The sequence below is a fragment of the Panthera uncia genome, chromosome X (assembly GCF_023721935.1).
Source record: "Panthera uncia isolate 11264 chromosome X, Puncia_PCG_1.0, whole genome shotgun sequence".
Lineage (NCBI taxonomy): Eukaryota > Metazoa > Chordata > Mammalia > Carnivora > Felidae > Panthera > Panthera uncia.
The window spans coordinates 73939766-73954420 of NC_064817.1; the positions used below are offsets into that span (position 1 = coordinate 73939766).

The 14655-nt window shown below is 37.3% G+C and overlaps 1 protein-coding gene across 6 annotated transcripts in view; it reads left to right on the forward strand.

Annotated features, from left to right (window-relative positions):
* DIAPH2 (diaphanous related formin 2) overlaps positions 1 to 14655 on the forward strand; it is a 974644-nt gene that overhangs the window by 588337 nt on the left and 371652 nt on the right. For all 6 annotated transcript variants that reach the window (XM_049644714.1, XM_049644715.1, XM_049644712.1 and 3 more), the window contains one exon: positions 1261 to 1385. In XM_049644714.1, the coding sequence (XP_049500671.1) occupies positions 1261 to 1385 (125 nt within the window). The remainder of the gene's footprint in view (positions 1 to 1260; positions 1386 to 14655) is intronic.

Genomic DNA, 14655 nt, shown 5'->3' on the forward strand with positions numbered 1-14655 from the left:
CTTAATTGGAAAGAGTTATTTGAACTGACAGATTAATAGGAAAAAAAATTGTCTTTAATGTTCATTTTGGGTTTTCAGTCTCTTGAACTTCCATGTATATTTAAGGCAGTTTCTCCTTGTCAAGTCACATGGGTGTCAGTGTGATGAATTTGTATCAGAAGAGTTTGGCTGAAATTTGCCAGGGGGTTGATTTTTGTCAGTCTCTTAAATTTTTCACTGCAATATGGATATGCCTCTGAATGAAACTAAAATTTCCTTTAAAAAGAAAATTGTAATATTACTCTATTTCTGTTTCACAATCTTTTAATGAAAAGAACAGTGTTTCAGAGGCCAGGATTTAAAAATCAATGTCACAGGATAACCTATTAAATTCTAATACTTAACCTTGTCTTTTCAGCTAGAACGCTGTCAAATGCCATTGTTATTGATAGAAGTGTCTTCATATATAATTGGCAGTCATGCAGTAATAGAGTATCTATAAAATAGTGTCTATTAAAAAATAACTCTGTGCAGAGAGGGCATCATAAGAGATCTGGGAAATGTGTATGTATTTAGGAGCAGTGGGAATACAATACTTAAAATTATTGGTTGTCAACGAGGAGAGAAAAAGAAAAGTACAGATAATGTTAGGGACAATTAAAGCAATTAATGATGGTGTTTGAGGGCACACTGAAGCTTTGTAGGTATGTATGTGCATATGTATTCTCTAAGATTTGCTCTAAATTCTCTTTATGTATCAACAGTATTTTTTCACATGTCTACGTGTATGAAAAGTACTAAAGATGGGTACTTTTACCATACATGTTGGTTTATAAAAATCAGGATATTTCAACAAAATAAAATATTTGATCCTTTTATATGATTTAACTTTAAATCATTTATATAACCAAGAACATGCATCAATATAGTAAGATCTCTTTGAACCTCAGTTTCTCTTTAATCTTCAAGTTAGATTTTAAAGAAAGAAATATAAGGAATTCCATCAATAAATTTAGATAGAAATGCCTTCATTTGAACTAATGGCTGAATAAAATGGTGACATTCTCATGTTAAACATGATGATTTGCTATATTATATTACACATTTCCACTTATTTCATGGAGAGTAGAATGTTTATGAGCAGCAATTCCAAAAGACGCGAGTTAACTTAATGGAACTATTCTGCACATTAGAAAATACTTTAACTGATACTGGTTTTTTTAGTTGTTTTACGGATTATTTGGTAAAATAACTCTAAACACTTTGCACATTGTTCTTTAGTTTCAGCTCAAATTCTCAAGAACAACCTTGCAACAATGGAACAACACATTGTTCATCTGGAACGTGACATCAAGAAATTCCCCGAAACAGAAAATAGACATGATAAGTTTGTGGAGAAGATGACAATATCCTTTATTTATTTAAGCATTTTGTTTATTAGTTTCTCTCTCTCTCTCTCTCTCTCTCTCTCTCTCTCTCTCTCTCTCTCTGTATTTACTGTGTAGTTAGTTCTAAACTTACTACTCTATTCGACTGGATGAATTTATATAGGCTGTTTTTATATTAGCAGCATAAATTTTAGTTGACAGTGTTTCAAACCAGGTAGATTAGGCAAGGGAACAGTTATATGAGAAAAAATACCATTTCTCAAAGAAGAATTTCATTTGAAGCTCCGCTGGATATGCAAGGTAAGTCTTATGAGACTTGAGTAGACACAAAACAAAACAAAGAATCTCCTTATGTAACTAGTTGCTTAGAGAAAATGATCAACATAAGTTTTTTTTGGGTCAGAAGTTTTTTGTTTGTTTTTTTTTTTTTCCTCTTTGCATGTGTGCAGGTATTTGCTGAGGACACACATGTGTATTCAAGAGCAATCAGAGGATGGCCAATATCAATTGACTGAAAGGATTGAGAAGGATAAAATGGATGCCTGGATGGATGGTTAGATGAATTGATTAGTAGATTATGTATTTAAATAAATTATAGTAGCTATCTATATAACATTAAGTATTTACTTCTAAATAAGTATTTTTAAATCCCTATTTTATATACAGTATATTCATATAAAGTATAGAAATATATGCAAGAAGAACTTAAGAAATAGCATTTAGCTTGAATTGCTTAATGTTAAATCTGGCACCTAAATTAAATATGACTTTTTTCTCTTTTGGTTTTCAAAAGTTTGAGCCATATCATCCTCTTTTAGGTTTAAATAAATATCTTGAACTACATACTGGTTCACCATTTTATCTTTAGAGGGAATAAATAGTATAAATACTTTATCTGATAAGTAAATTCTTCCAACTATATGACAGTCACCTTGTTTCAAGGTTAAATCTATTACCTTTTTTCTTCTGTGGTATGCTTATTTAACTGCCAAACTTGGAAGTTACGGTACTGAACTTGAATTACTTGAGAATAGCAATTTAGATTTTCATGAAAAATGTTTTTTTTTTCATTCAAAGGCATTTGATTCATGAATTAATACTGTTTTATGTAGTCTGTTAGTGATGCTGAGTACTTTCATAAATAGAAATATTGGAAACATACGTTTGTGAGTGCTTGGAAGCAGAAAATCCTCAAAAATAACCTTGTATTATGTAATTTCCCACATTGGGATACTTAATGTAAATATTTAGCTTTATTGCTGACTAGATTTTTCTTAAAAATATGTTATATTGTCCTGTGACTGGAAATACCACCAACATCTCTCTACTTTTGATTTTTGTTCTTGCCTCATATATTTGAATTTAATTCCTGATCCCCTTGTTCCTTTTAATATTTTCTTCTACCGTTGTCTTATGGCCACACAACAGCTTGCAACATTGAGGAGTCTTTGTTGCTCATTTAGAAAAAGAAAAGTAATTTCAAACCCTCATGAACTTGGCCAAGACTCTTTATTTTGTTTCTCTCTTTATGCAGGTAATTAAGCACTCTAAAATGAAAATCCAAAGCCTCCTGTATCTGTATGTTACAGATGAATGGTTATTCTTCATTTAAGTGGCACTAAAGTGTGACTATTTGTCCACAAGGGGATTGCAAATTATATTAAAATGTATGGGGCTGTTACTTTGTATATCATATTTTTTTGAAAAACAAAATAAAATATACAGCAATTTATTTTAGGTAAAGTTTAGAATATTGAGTTGAGTTGGTTAAAAACTCCAAGTTAATGAATGACAATGATAAATCCGTTGCTCAAATTATTCTTGCTTTGGAAGACTCTTTAAGGCACCCATTGAGAGTTTCAATCTTCTAGAAAATTACAAACAAAATGCATGATCTTCATATGTATATATGTTTTATGAATTTTTGTGCCTAATTAATACTTTTCTACTCTTCTGGCACTAACAAAAGAGAAGGATATTTTAAAGTTGGATACTTGATTATGTTTTTTTTTATTTTATTTATTTATTCTGAGAGAGAGAGTGCAAGCATGGGTGAGCAGGGGAGGGGCAGAGAGAGAGGGAGAATCCCAAGAAGGCTCTGCACTGTTAGCCCAGAGCCTGATGTGGGGCTCAATCTCATGAACTGCAAGATCATAACCTCAGCTGAAATTGGTTGGGCTGCTCAACCAACTGAGCCACCCAGGTATCCTGGAATACTTGATTATGTTTTAAGATTAAAACCACAATTCTATGTTTAGTACAGGATTCTTTCTACTGGATGATCTTTCTGATACTTCTGTCCCCTGCCAATAATTTGTTTTGTTTTAGGTCACTGAACTTTAAATTGAACAACTACAGGCACAAGTATGGGAATAGTTTCCCTTGCAAGTAACCTTACCTACTCAAGAATAATCTCTCTTATAAGGACTATGAATTCAAAAACTGAATAGCACTGCCATGCCTCTCTGCTTTCAGAACAGCATCATTGCTATTGCTAATGACAATGGCATGATTGCCAGAGAGTAACCGAATATGCAGGCTGAATCTTCACCAAATCTCCAAGTAGAGCTAAATCTCATAGCACCTTATGTTCACCCTTACTTCTTTCACAATATTGATTGAACACTTAAAATGTGCTAGTCATTCCCAGGCCATGAAAATATAATAGTGCACAAGATGGAATACTTGACCTCAGGCTACTGACAGTCTGGCATTTCCATGCTTCTCTGTCTTGCTGTCTCCATGGTCATATCCAGTGTGCTAATTTATATATGTCCATCATCATGTATAGCATGTAGCAACTTGTGGAAACTCATTAGGTACGTATTGAGTCACATATTATAAATCTTCTCAGGAACTTAAATAACATTGAATCATCCTTTTAGAGTATGTATGTAAAGTGTAATCAGATTGAGAAAGGATAATCCACACCTTTTTAAAGTAAATGTAAAAAAAAAACAATGACCAGGGAGGGAGGTTTAAAAAAAAAAAAGAAGACAACGAAAAGGTCTCCTATGAATGTATTGGCTCAAGCTATTTCCTACATCCTGAAGAATAGCCAGTGGCTTTAGAAGGAACCTTATCACCTCTGTCTCCCTTTCTCTGTCCAAAATTGATTGCTTGTTCTGACTCAGAAAAATAGATGGAAAGAGTAAAATAAGCAAAACTAATTTTATAAGACTACAAAAAAGGGAGAAAGGGAGAAATGGGGATAATTCTCTTATAAATCATAGTATGGAGGTTCTAGGATCAAAGGGGATAATCTATAATGGATATAATAGCACTAAATATATAGAAATGCACATTGTTCAAAAATCTAACTATGTGAGGAAGTTATTGCAATTATGCAGATTCTTAAAGCAGAATTCTCAGTATTCTTCATGTGCATATGCTCATAATAGTATTGGAAGTTTCAGTTCATTTGTTCAGTGAATTGAAATAGAGTCTATATTCTTATTTTTAGTAAGTTTAAAAATGGTAATATTCACTTTTATTTGTTGAATGTTTACTATGTATTAGATATTACTTAATTTTACATACTTGAGCTTTAAAAGTCATTCTTGTTTATTAAATGAGGAGTATTTTCCATATATGATACTAGAATTGTCCACCTTGTGCCTGTTTGATTGTAGTGAGCTCGAGCTGTCTTTTTTTTTTTTTAATATTCATTTATATTTGAGGGAGAGAGACAGACAGACAGTGCATGAGCAAGGGAGGGGCAGAGAGAGAGAGATGGAGACAGAATCTGAAGCAGGCTTCAGGCTCTGAGCTGTCATCACAGAGCCAGACGTGGGGCTCGAAATCACAAGCCGTGAGATCATGACCTGAGCCGAAGTCAGACACTCAACCGACTGAGCCACCCAGGTGCCCCTGTTTTTTTTTTTTCAATTTTTATGTTAATTTATTTATTTTTGAGAGAAAGAGTGAGAGAGAGAGACAGCAGGGGAGGGGAAGAGAGAGAGGGAGATAGAATCCCAAGCAGACTCCATGCCATCAGCACAAAGCCTGATGGGGGCTTGAACCCACAAACCGTGAAATCATGACCTGATCTGAAACCAAGAGTCAGATGCTCAACTGACTGAGCCCCCAGGCACCCCTCAAGCTGTCTTAAGATAACTTCAACAACTCATGACATTATTTCTCATAGCCCTGTTGTTTTTAATTTACTAATTTCTAGATTCCACCTCTTTTTCTCTTTTAAGATTACTAGGAATTATGTAGTCTGTGTCTTTGTTTGGCTCCTATTGGAAATACTGGTGAGGTAGGGGCGCCTGGGTGGCTCAGTCGGTTAAGCGGCTGACTTCGGCTCAGGTCATGATCTCACGATCCGTGAGTTTGAGCCCCACGTCGGGCTCTGTGCTGACAGCTCAGAGCCTGGAGCCTGTTTCAGATTCTGTGTCTCCCTCTCTCTAACCCTCCCCCGTTCATGCTCTGTCTCTCTCTGTCTCAAAAATAAATAAACGTTAAAAGGAAATATTGGTGAGGCAAGGTTCAGAATAACACCTGAAATCAATCACATTTTCAAAGTTCTGAAAAATAGCCCATACTAAAGAGAGGTGAGAGGGAGCAGTGTGAATGGACTGCTCGCCAATCCTTAGACCTGGATATCCTCTGAGTGCACATTATATGTGGATTCTGAATTTGCATTTTTTTTCTACTTGACCAGTAATGTGACTGTGCAAGATTTTTTCTTTCTTGCTTTAAAATTGAAGGATCACTTTTACTTATTACTCCTTGCTTTTTCTGACAGGAAAGAAGACCATTCTTAAAAAAGGGCTTCTTAGACTTTTAAATATGTGTTGTGATTTAAAATCTTAAGCTGTCTGAAAAGCACATTAACCACAATGTTCACCTTCCTGCTTATATCCTGTTGACAAATTTCTTATCACATTTACTCACATAGATTTTGGCAATGGCAGGGCAGTCTACTGCCCAAAGTCAACTTAGTTTTTTGATTGACTGGTGGCTAAATGACTTCACCAACTGGAGGACAGGAGTGACTGAACAGCAGGGGCACCTTTAACACATTGACAAGAGCTGACAGAATGTTAATGACATTAACACCTGTCATCTAACTATCTACTCCTGGGATTTTCTCATAGTAGAAGGGAAAATCATTTAAACTGGTTAAAAATCAAGTTACTGAGGAAACGCACTGTTCTTACCAGACAATTCAAAACAGATTTGGAGTCTCTACTGCATTGCAATTATGTTAATTTTTATTCCACTTTCTTTAATAAGAGATTTTTTTGAAAAATGAGAAAACCCACAATTATTCAACCACAGTAACATTAATCACATTTGAGACCATGCCAGTAACAGGTTTTAGTGAGATGATGATCCACACGTTGTAAATTAATGACATGTAATCAATATAACAAAACCAAAATGAAACATCAAAAGCCAAGTACTCTCCCATTGTTTTATATTAATATAGTAATATAACTGTTTTCTAACTCCTGAAGAAAAAACAAGGACTTAGACTAGACTGGAGGGAATTTCACTGGATCTGACCCTCTCTCCTTACCTTCAATTGCCTGCTGCTCTCAAACTCAGAAAATTAGGAAGCTCAAAGCAAAACATTTTATGAGAATGCTCAGGGAGAGAGGGTCCAGGATATAAGAAATGAGTAAGTAAGTAAATAAATAAATAAACAAACAAACATGGGCAGTAATGGCAATAATGCATATATATTGAAAAGAAAATTGTTTTAGAAAGCCACATAAGGGAAAATATTACTTTTCTAAAAAGGAAGATTGTTATCATTTTTTTAAATACACACTCTTCATAATGTTATTGAGTGTTTTTTTAATGTTTATTTTATTTTTAGCACAAGCAGGGGAAGGGCAGAAAGAGAGAGGGACAGAGGATCTGAAGTGGGCTCTGCACTGACAGCAGAGAACCCGATGTGGGGCTCAAACCCACAAACCATGAGATCATTACATGAGCTGAAGCCAGATGCTTAACCGACTGAGCCACCCAGGCGCCCTGTTTTTTATTATAATTATTTGTGCATTGATTTGAAATAGAAAGTATAATCATACATACTACTAATAATAATAAAAATGATAATAAAACAATAATAATAAACAGTTTGGTGACTGTCATATGACAGTCACAGTGCTAGGAATACACACACACACACACACACATACTCATAAACAATCCCAAATGTGTTTAGAAAACTCTCAAATTGCACCAAATACTGAGGACATTTTATGTTTCAAAAACTCTGTTAACTTTTCCCCCAAAGTTGCTTTTACTATTGGCAAGGTGTTGAATGTCAGTATTTTTGAAAAGCTATCTAAGATTCAGTGGAAAACCTAAAGCTCTACAAACCTTGTGGGAGCTTTAATTTTTCAGCTAAAGAGGTTTGAATAGATTTAGCTATCCCACTGAACTTTCCCATCACCAGAGATTTGCCTATTGCTCGTTTACATAGAGCTTAACTACAGTGGTTTCCTTTTTCAACATTTACTTTTTTATTTAAACAGCTTAATCAAGAGTTATAAAAACACTGGATCAGTCTTTTCAAATAAAAGTGAAATGCAGCAGCTCAATAGGTTAGTCTTACAAAAGAAGCCCTGCTGCCTGCTTGAAGTTTAGGTGTTAAAATGTTTTTTTCAAATGCCGAAAGATCTAGTTTTTGATAGCAAGGTCATATCTTTGAGTTGCAAGTTTAAAAAACCTGGAAATTCTTTTGATTTGTGGTGTGTGTGTGTGTATGTGTGTGTGTGTGTGTGTGTGTGTGTGATGATTAACATTCTTGATAGGTTAATTATAGAAAGATTTCTATAATTTTATTAACTCAGTCATGCTATACAGAGAACTTATTGCCTCACTCTTTGTTTTCCTGCTCCTATATGTTGTTATTTTTGTTTTTATAACATAAAACGCCAAGATTCTTAGGTTAGTAATACTAATATTGATCCAAAACTATTTTCCTCTTCCATAAGTCATTGCTTTACATTTAAATCTTAATGTTCTTGAGAGTAAAGTGTTTTAATATTTATTTCCTTTAGAGGAAGTAAAAGTATCAGCTTTCAATAAGTTAGCCTGAACCCAGATATTCAAGAAAATGAAATGATAATTCCAAGTTATGCAAATTAAATACATTTAAACACAAAGGGATTATATTAGGTAATCTTGAATGTCCCTTTCAGCTCTAAAATGTTTTTATATTCCTAATCCAGTGTAGTGTTTCTATCCTTGTTCTACTTAAATATTAAATCCATAAATGTTGAAATAATTTCCTCCCTGATATTTATTTCATGTCACTAGTATTGATAATATAGTACCATAATGCTATCCCTACTGGTAAACAAATGTATTCATTCAACAAATGAATTCAGCAAATTTTATAAAAATAACTACTATGTTTCAAGCCCTGTTTTTTTCCCAGTGAGGATTCAACGATAAGAAAGTTTACATACACATATACATATACATATACATATTCCAGTGCAGTAGACAAGTGAAAAACAAATTTGTAGTATAATACCAAAACATGATTACTGATAAAAATAAAGTTGGGCAAAATGATTAAAAATGATAGTAGGAGCTTTTTTTTCTAAAGATAAATTGGTTAGGGAAGACCCCTTATGAGGGAGTAACATTTAAACAGAGAAGTGAATCAAGTGATGGAATGATTTGTGTGAATAACTGAGGGAGGAGCCATCTGTACAGAGGGTACTACTAGTGCAAAGGCTTTGAGGTGTGAACATGAGCATGGAAGTATGCAAAAAATAGCAAGAAGACCAGTGTGGCTAGTTTGCAGTGAGAGAGGCAGATAATAAGAAGAAAGAGTAGTGAAGGTGAAATCAGGGAAGACCTTGTTGTATGATGGAAAGACATTTGAGGATTGAAAAGAGGAGAATGACCATTACATAGATGAGGAAGACTGAAGGAGGAGGAATAGAAGTTGTGGCAGTAGTGAATCAAGACTTTGGTTTCAGATCTGTTAAGTTTGAGACAATATTAGGCATCCAGGCGGAGATGCAAAGCCTAGAATACTTGAGCCTAAACTCTAGGGAAGGGTCCAAACTTGAAATAAAAATTTAGGAACCATCAGCATGTAGATGCTATTTAAAACCATTAGATTAGGTAAGATTACCTAGAGAATGTCAACAGAAGAGAGGCCCAAGGCCTAAGGTCTAGGGCACTCCAACATTTAGAAGTTAAGAAGATGAGAAGACTTTTAACAAAAGAGGTGGGGAAACCAAAGGTACAGCTAGTGTGATAGGAGGAAACCAGAAAATTGTACTGGCCTGGAATCCAAGTAACAAAAATGTTTGAAGAAGGATCCTTTAGACTAGACTCATGCATTCTATGTATTGGTTAAAAATATATTATTGTGGACTTGTTAAATTAACATTTGTTAAGTGGAGGCAGTTCAACAAAAGACCACAAGAAAAGTTTATTACTCAGGTCCTGGAGGAAGTAGGTACACAGCAGCCCCCAAGTGGCCACATGGCAGGAAGGCCAAGGTAGAGTGAAGGCAGAGAAAGCTACAGGACTTAGAGCACATGACTTTATCAGAGTACATGGGTGGAGTGGTTAGGGATTCCTGGGCTACAGCCAGATTGGTCAAATCCAACCCAAAACAGCAGTGTTTTGGTAAGCTCTACAAGGGTCTTCTCTAATGGGCACACAAGGGAAAGGCCCTGGGTAGGTGGAAGGGGCGCTGTTGGTCAGAAGGGCTGCTTGGCAAATCTTATCAGGAATTTACATTTACTTGTGACTGTGAGCTGCTATCGCCATGCTTTTTGGGAGGCACTAATGTCACTTCAAGGCCCTTGCATGCCACTTGGCCACACAAAATGGACCAGGCAGCAATATCATGGAGTAGTTTAGCTAAATTCTCCACAGGTATTATGTATAAGGCATTGCACACAGGGAGGAACTACTGACTTGACAATCCTCTTTATTTTATTGACAAAATGTAGACTCATATCATGCATTTCTTCATTTACTTTGCTATTTGTTCAGATAGTGCACACACAGGTTAGATTTGTTTTCCTTTTTTTTTTTTTTTTAGGTAAAAGTAACTTAACTTTATTTTTTAGTTTTTAAATTTTACATCCAAATTAGTTAGTATATAGTGAAGTAATTATTTCAGAAGTAGATTCCTTAATGTCCCTTACCCATTTAGCCCATCCTCCATCCCACAACCCCTCCAGCAATCCTGTTTGTTCTCCATATGTATGAGTCTCTTTTGTTTTGTCCCCCTCCCTATTTTTATATTATTTGTTTCCCTTCCCTTATGTTCATCTGTTTTGTCTCTTAAAGTCCTCATATGAGTGAAGTCATATGATTTTTGTCTTTCTCTGACTAATTTCACTTAGCATAATACCCTCCAGTTCCATCCACGTAGTTGCAAATGGCAAGATATCATTCATTTTGATTGGCGAGTAATACTCCATTGTATATATATATACCACAACTTCTTTATCCATTCATCCATTGATGGACATTTGGGTTCTTTCCATACTTTGGCTATTGTTGACAGTGCTGCTGTAAACATGGGGGTGCATGTGTCCCTTCGAAACAGCACACCTGGTTTTTGTGAAAGATGGTGGCGTAGGAGGACGCGGGGCTCACAGCGCGTCCTGCCGATCACTTAGATTCCACCTACACCTGCCTAAAGAACCCAGAAAACCGCCAGAGGATTAGCAGAAGGGAGTCTCCGGAGTCAAGCGCAGACTAGAGGCCCACGGAAGAGGGTAGGAAGGGCGGCGAAGCAGTGCGCGCTCCACGGACTGGCGGGAGGGAGCCGGGGCGGAGGGGCGGCTCGCCGGCCAAGCAGAGCCCCCGAGTCGGGCTGCCAAAAGCGGAGGGGCCGGACGGACTGTGTTCCGACAGCAAGCGCGACTTAGCGTTGGGAGGTCATAAGTTAACAGCTCTGCGCGGAAAGCAGGAAGGCTGGAGGACAAAGGGAGGGAGAGCTGCTGAGCCCCCGGACGGCAGAGCTCAGCTTGGCGGGGAACAATGGCGCCAGCGCCATCTCCCCCGCCCATCCCCCAGCCAAAATCCCAAAGGGAACCAGTTCCTGCCAGGGAACTTGCTCGCTCCGCGCAAACACCCAACTCTGTGCTTCTGCGGAGCCAAACCTCCGGCAGCGGATCTGACTCCCTCCCGCTGCCACAGGGCTCCTCCTGGAGTGGATCACCTAAGGAGAAGCGAGCTAAGCCTGCCCCTCCACCCCCCGTGCACCTTGCCTACCCACCCCAGCTAATACGCCAGATCCCCAGCAACACAAGCCTGGCAGTGTGCAAGTAGCCCAGACGGGACACGCCACCCCACAGTGAATCCCGCCCCTAGGAGAGGGGAAGAGAAGGCACACACCAGTCTGACTGTGGCCCCAGCAGTGGGCTGGGGGCAGACATCGGGTCGGACTGCGGCCCCGCCCACTAACTCCAGTTATACACCACAGCACAGGGGAAGTGCACTGCAGGTCCTCACCACTCCAGGGACTCTCCAAAATGACCAAACGGAAGAATTCCCCTCAGAAGAATCTCCAGGAAATAACAACAGCTAATGAACTGATCAAAAAGGATTTAAATAATATAACAGAAAGTGAATTTAGAATAATAGTCATAAAATTAATCGCTGGGCTTGAAAACAGTATACAGGACAGCAGAGAATCTCTTGCCACAAAGATCAAGGGACTAAGGAACAGTCACGAGGAGTTGAAAAATGCTTTAAACGAAATGCAAAACAAAACGGAAACCACGATGGCTCTGCTTGAAGAGGCAGAGGAGAGAATAGGTGAACTAGAAGATAAAGTTATGGAGAAAGAGGAAGCTGAAAGAAAGAGAGATAAAAAAATCCAGGAGTATGAGGGGAAAATTAGAGAACTAAGTGATACACTAAAAAAAAATAATATACGCATAATTGGTATCCCAGAGGAGGAAGAGAGAGGGAAAGGTGCTGAAGGGGTACTTGAACAAATTATAGCTGAGAACTTCCCTGAACTGGGGAAGGAAAAAGGCATTGAAATCCAAGAGGCACAGAGAACTCCCTTCAGACGTAACTTGAATCGATCTTCTGCACAACATATCATAGTGAAACTGGCAAAATACAAGGATAAAGAGAGAATTCTGAAAGCAGCAAGGGATAAACGTGCCCTCACATATAAAGGGAGACCTATAAGACTCGTGACTGATCTCTCCTTTGAAACTTGGCAGGCCAGAAAGGCTTGGCACGATATCTACAGTGTGCTAAACAGAAAAAATATGCAGCCGAGAATCCTTTATCCAGCAAGTCTGTCATTTAGAATAGAAGGAGAGATAAAGGTCTTCCCAAACAAACAAAAACTGAAGGAATTTGTCACCACGAAACCAGCCCTACAAGAGATCCTAAGGGGGATCCTGTGAGACAAAGTACCAGAGACATCACTACAAGCATAAAACATACAGACATCACAATGACTCTAAACCCATATCTTTCTATAATAACACTGAATGTAAATGGATTAAATGCGCCAACTAAAAGACATAGGGTATCAGAATGGATAAAAAAACAAGACCCATCTATTTGCTGTCTACAAGAGACTCATTTTAGATCTGAGGACACCTTTAGATTGAGAGTGAGGGGATGGAGAACTATTTATCATGCTCCTGGAAGCCAAAAGAAAGCTGGAGTAGCCATACTTACATCAGACAAACTAGACTTTAAATTAAAGGCTGAAACAAGAGATGAAGAAGGGCATTATATAATAATCACAGGGTCTATCCACCAGGAAGAGCTAACTATTATAAATGTCTATGCACCAAATACCCGAGCCCCCAGATATATAAAACAATTACTCATAAACATAAGCAACCTTATTGATAAGAATGTGGTCATTGCAGGGGACTTTAACACCCCACTTACAGAAATGGATAGATCATCTAGACACACAGTCAATAAAGAAACAAGGGCCCTGAATGATACATTGGATCAGATGGACTTGACAGATATATTTAGAACTCTGCATCCCAAAGCAACAGAATATACTTTCTTCTCGAGTGCACATGGAACATTCTCCAAGATAGATCATATACTGGGTCACAAAACAGCCCTTCATAAGTTTACAAGAATTGAAATTATACCATGCATACTTTCATACCACAATGCTATGAAGCTTGAAATCAACAGGAAAAAGTCTGGAAAACCTCCAAAAGCATGGAGGTTAAAGAACACCCTACTAACGAATGAGTGGGTCAACCAGGCAATTAGAGAAGAAATTAAAATATATATGGAAACAAACGAAAATGAAAATACAACAATCCAAACGCTTTGGGACGCAGCGAAGGCAGTCCTGAGAGGAAAATACATTGCAATCCAGGCCTATCTCAAGAAACAAGAAAAATCCCAAATACAAAATCTAACAGCACACCTAAAGGAAATAGAAGCAGAACAGCAAAGGCAGCCTAAACCCAGCAGAAGAAGAGAAATAATAAAGATCAGAGCAGAAATAAACAATATAGAATCTAAAAAAACTGTAGAGCAGATCAACGAAACCAAGAGTTGTTTTTTGAAAAAATAAACAAAATTGACAAACCTCTAGCCAGGCTTCTCAAAAAGAAAAGGGAGATGACCCAAATAGATAAAATCATGAATGAAAATGGAATGATTACAACCAATCCCTCAGAGATACAAACAATTATCAGAGAATACTATGAAAAATTATATGCCAGCAAATTGGACAACCTGGAAGAAATGGACAAATTTCTAAACACCCACACTCTTCCAAAACTCAATCAGGAGGAAATAGAAAGCTTGAACAGACCCATAACCAGCGAAGAAATTGAATCGGTTATCAAAAATCTCCCAACAAATAAGAGTCCAGGACCAGATGGCTTCCCAGGGGAGTTCTACCAGACGTTTAAAGCAGAGATAATACCTATCCTTCTCAAGCTATTCCAAGAAATAGAAAGGGAAGGAAAACTTCCAGACTCATTCTATGAAGCCAGTATTACTTTGATTCCTAAACCAGACAGAGACCCAGTAAAAAAAGAGAACTACAGGCCAATATCCCTGATGAATATGGATGCAAAAATTCTTAATAAGATACTAGCAAATCGAATTCAACAGCATATAAAAAGAATTATTCACCATGATCAAGTGGAATTCATTCCTGGGATGCAGGGCTGGTTCAACATTCGCAAATCGATCAACGTGATACATCACATTAACAAAAAAAAAGAGAAGAACCATATGATCCTGTCAATCGATGCAGAAAAGGCCTTTGACAAAATCCAGCACCCTTTCTTAATAAAAACCCTTGAGAAAGTCGGGATAGAAG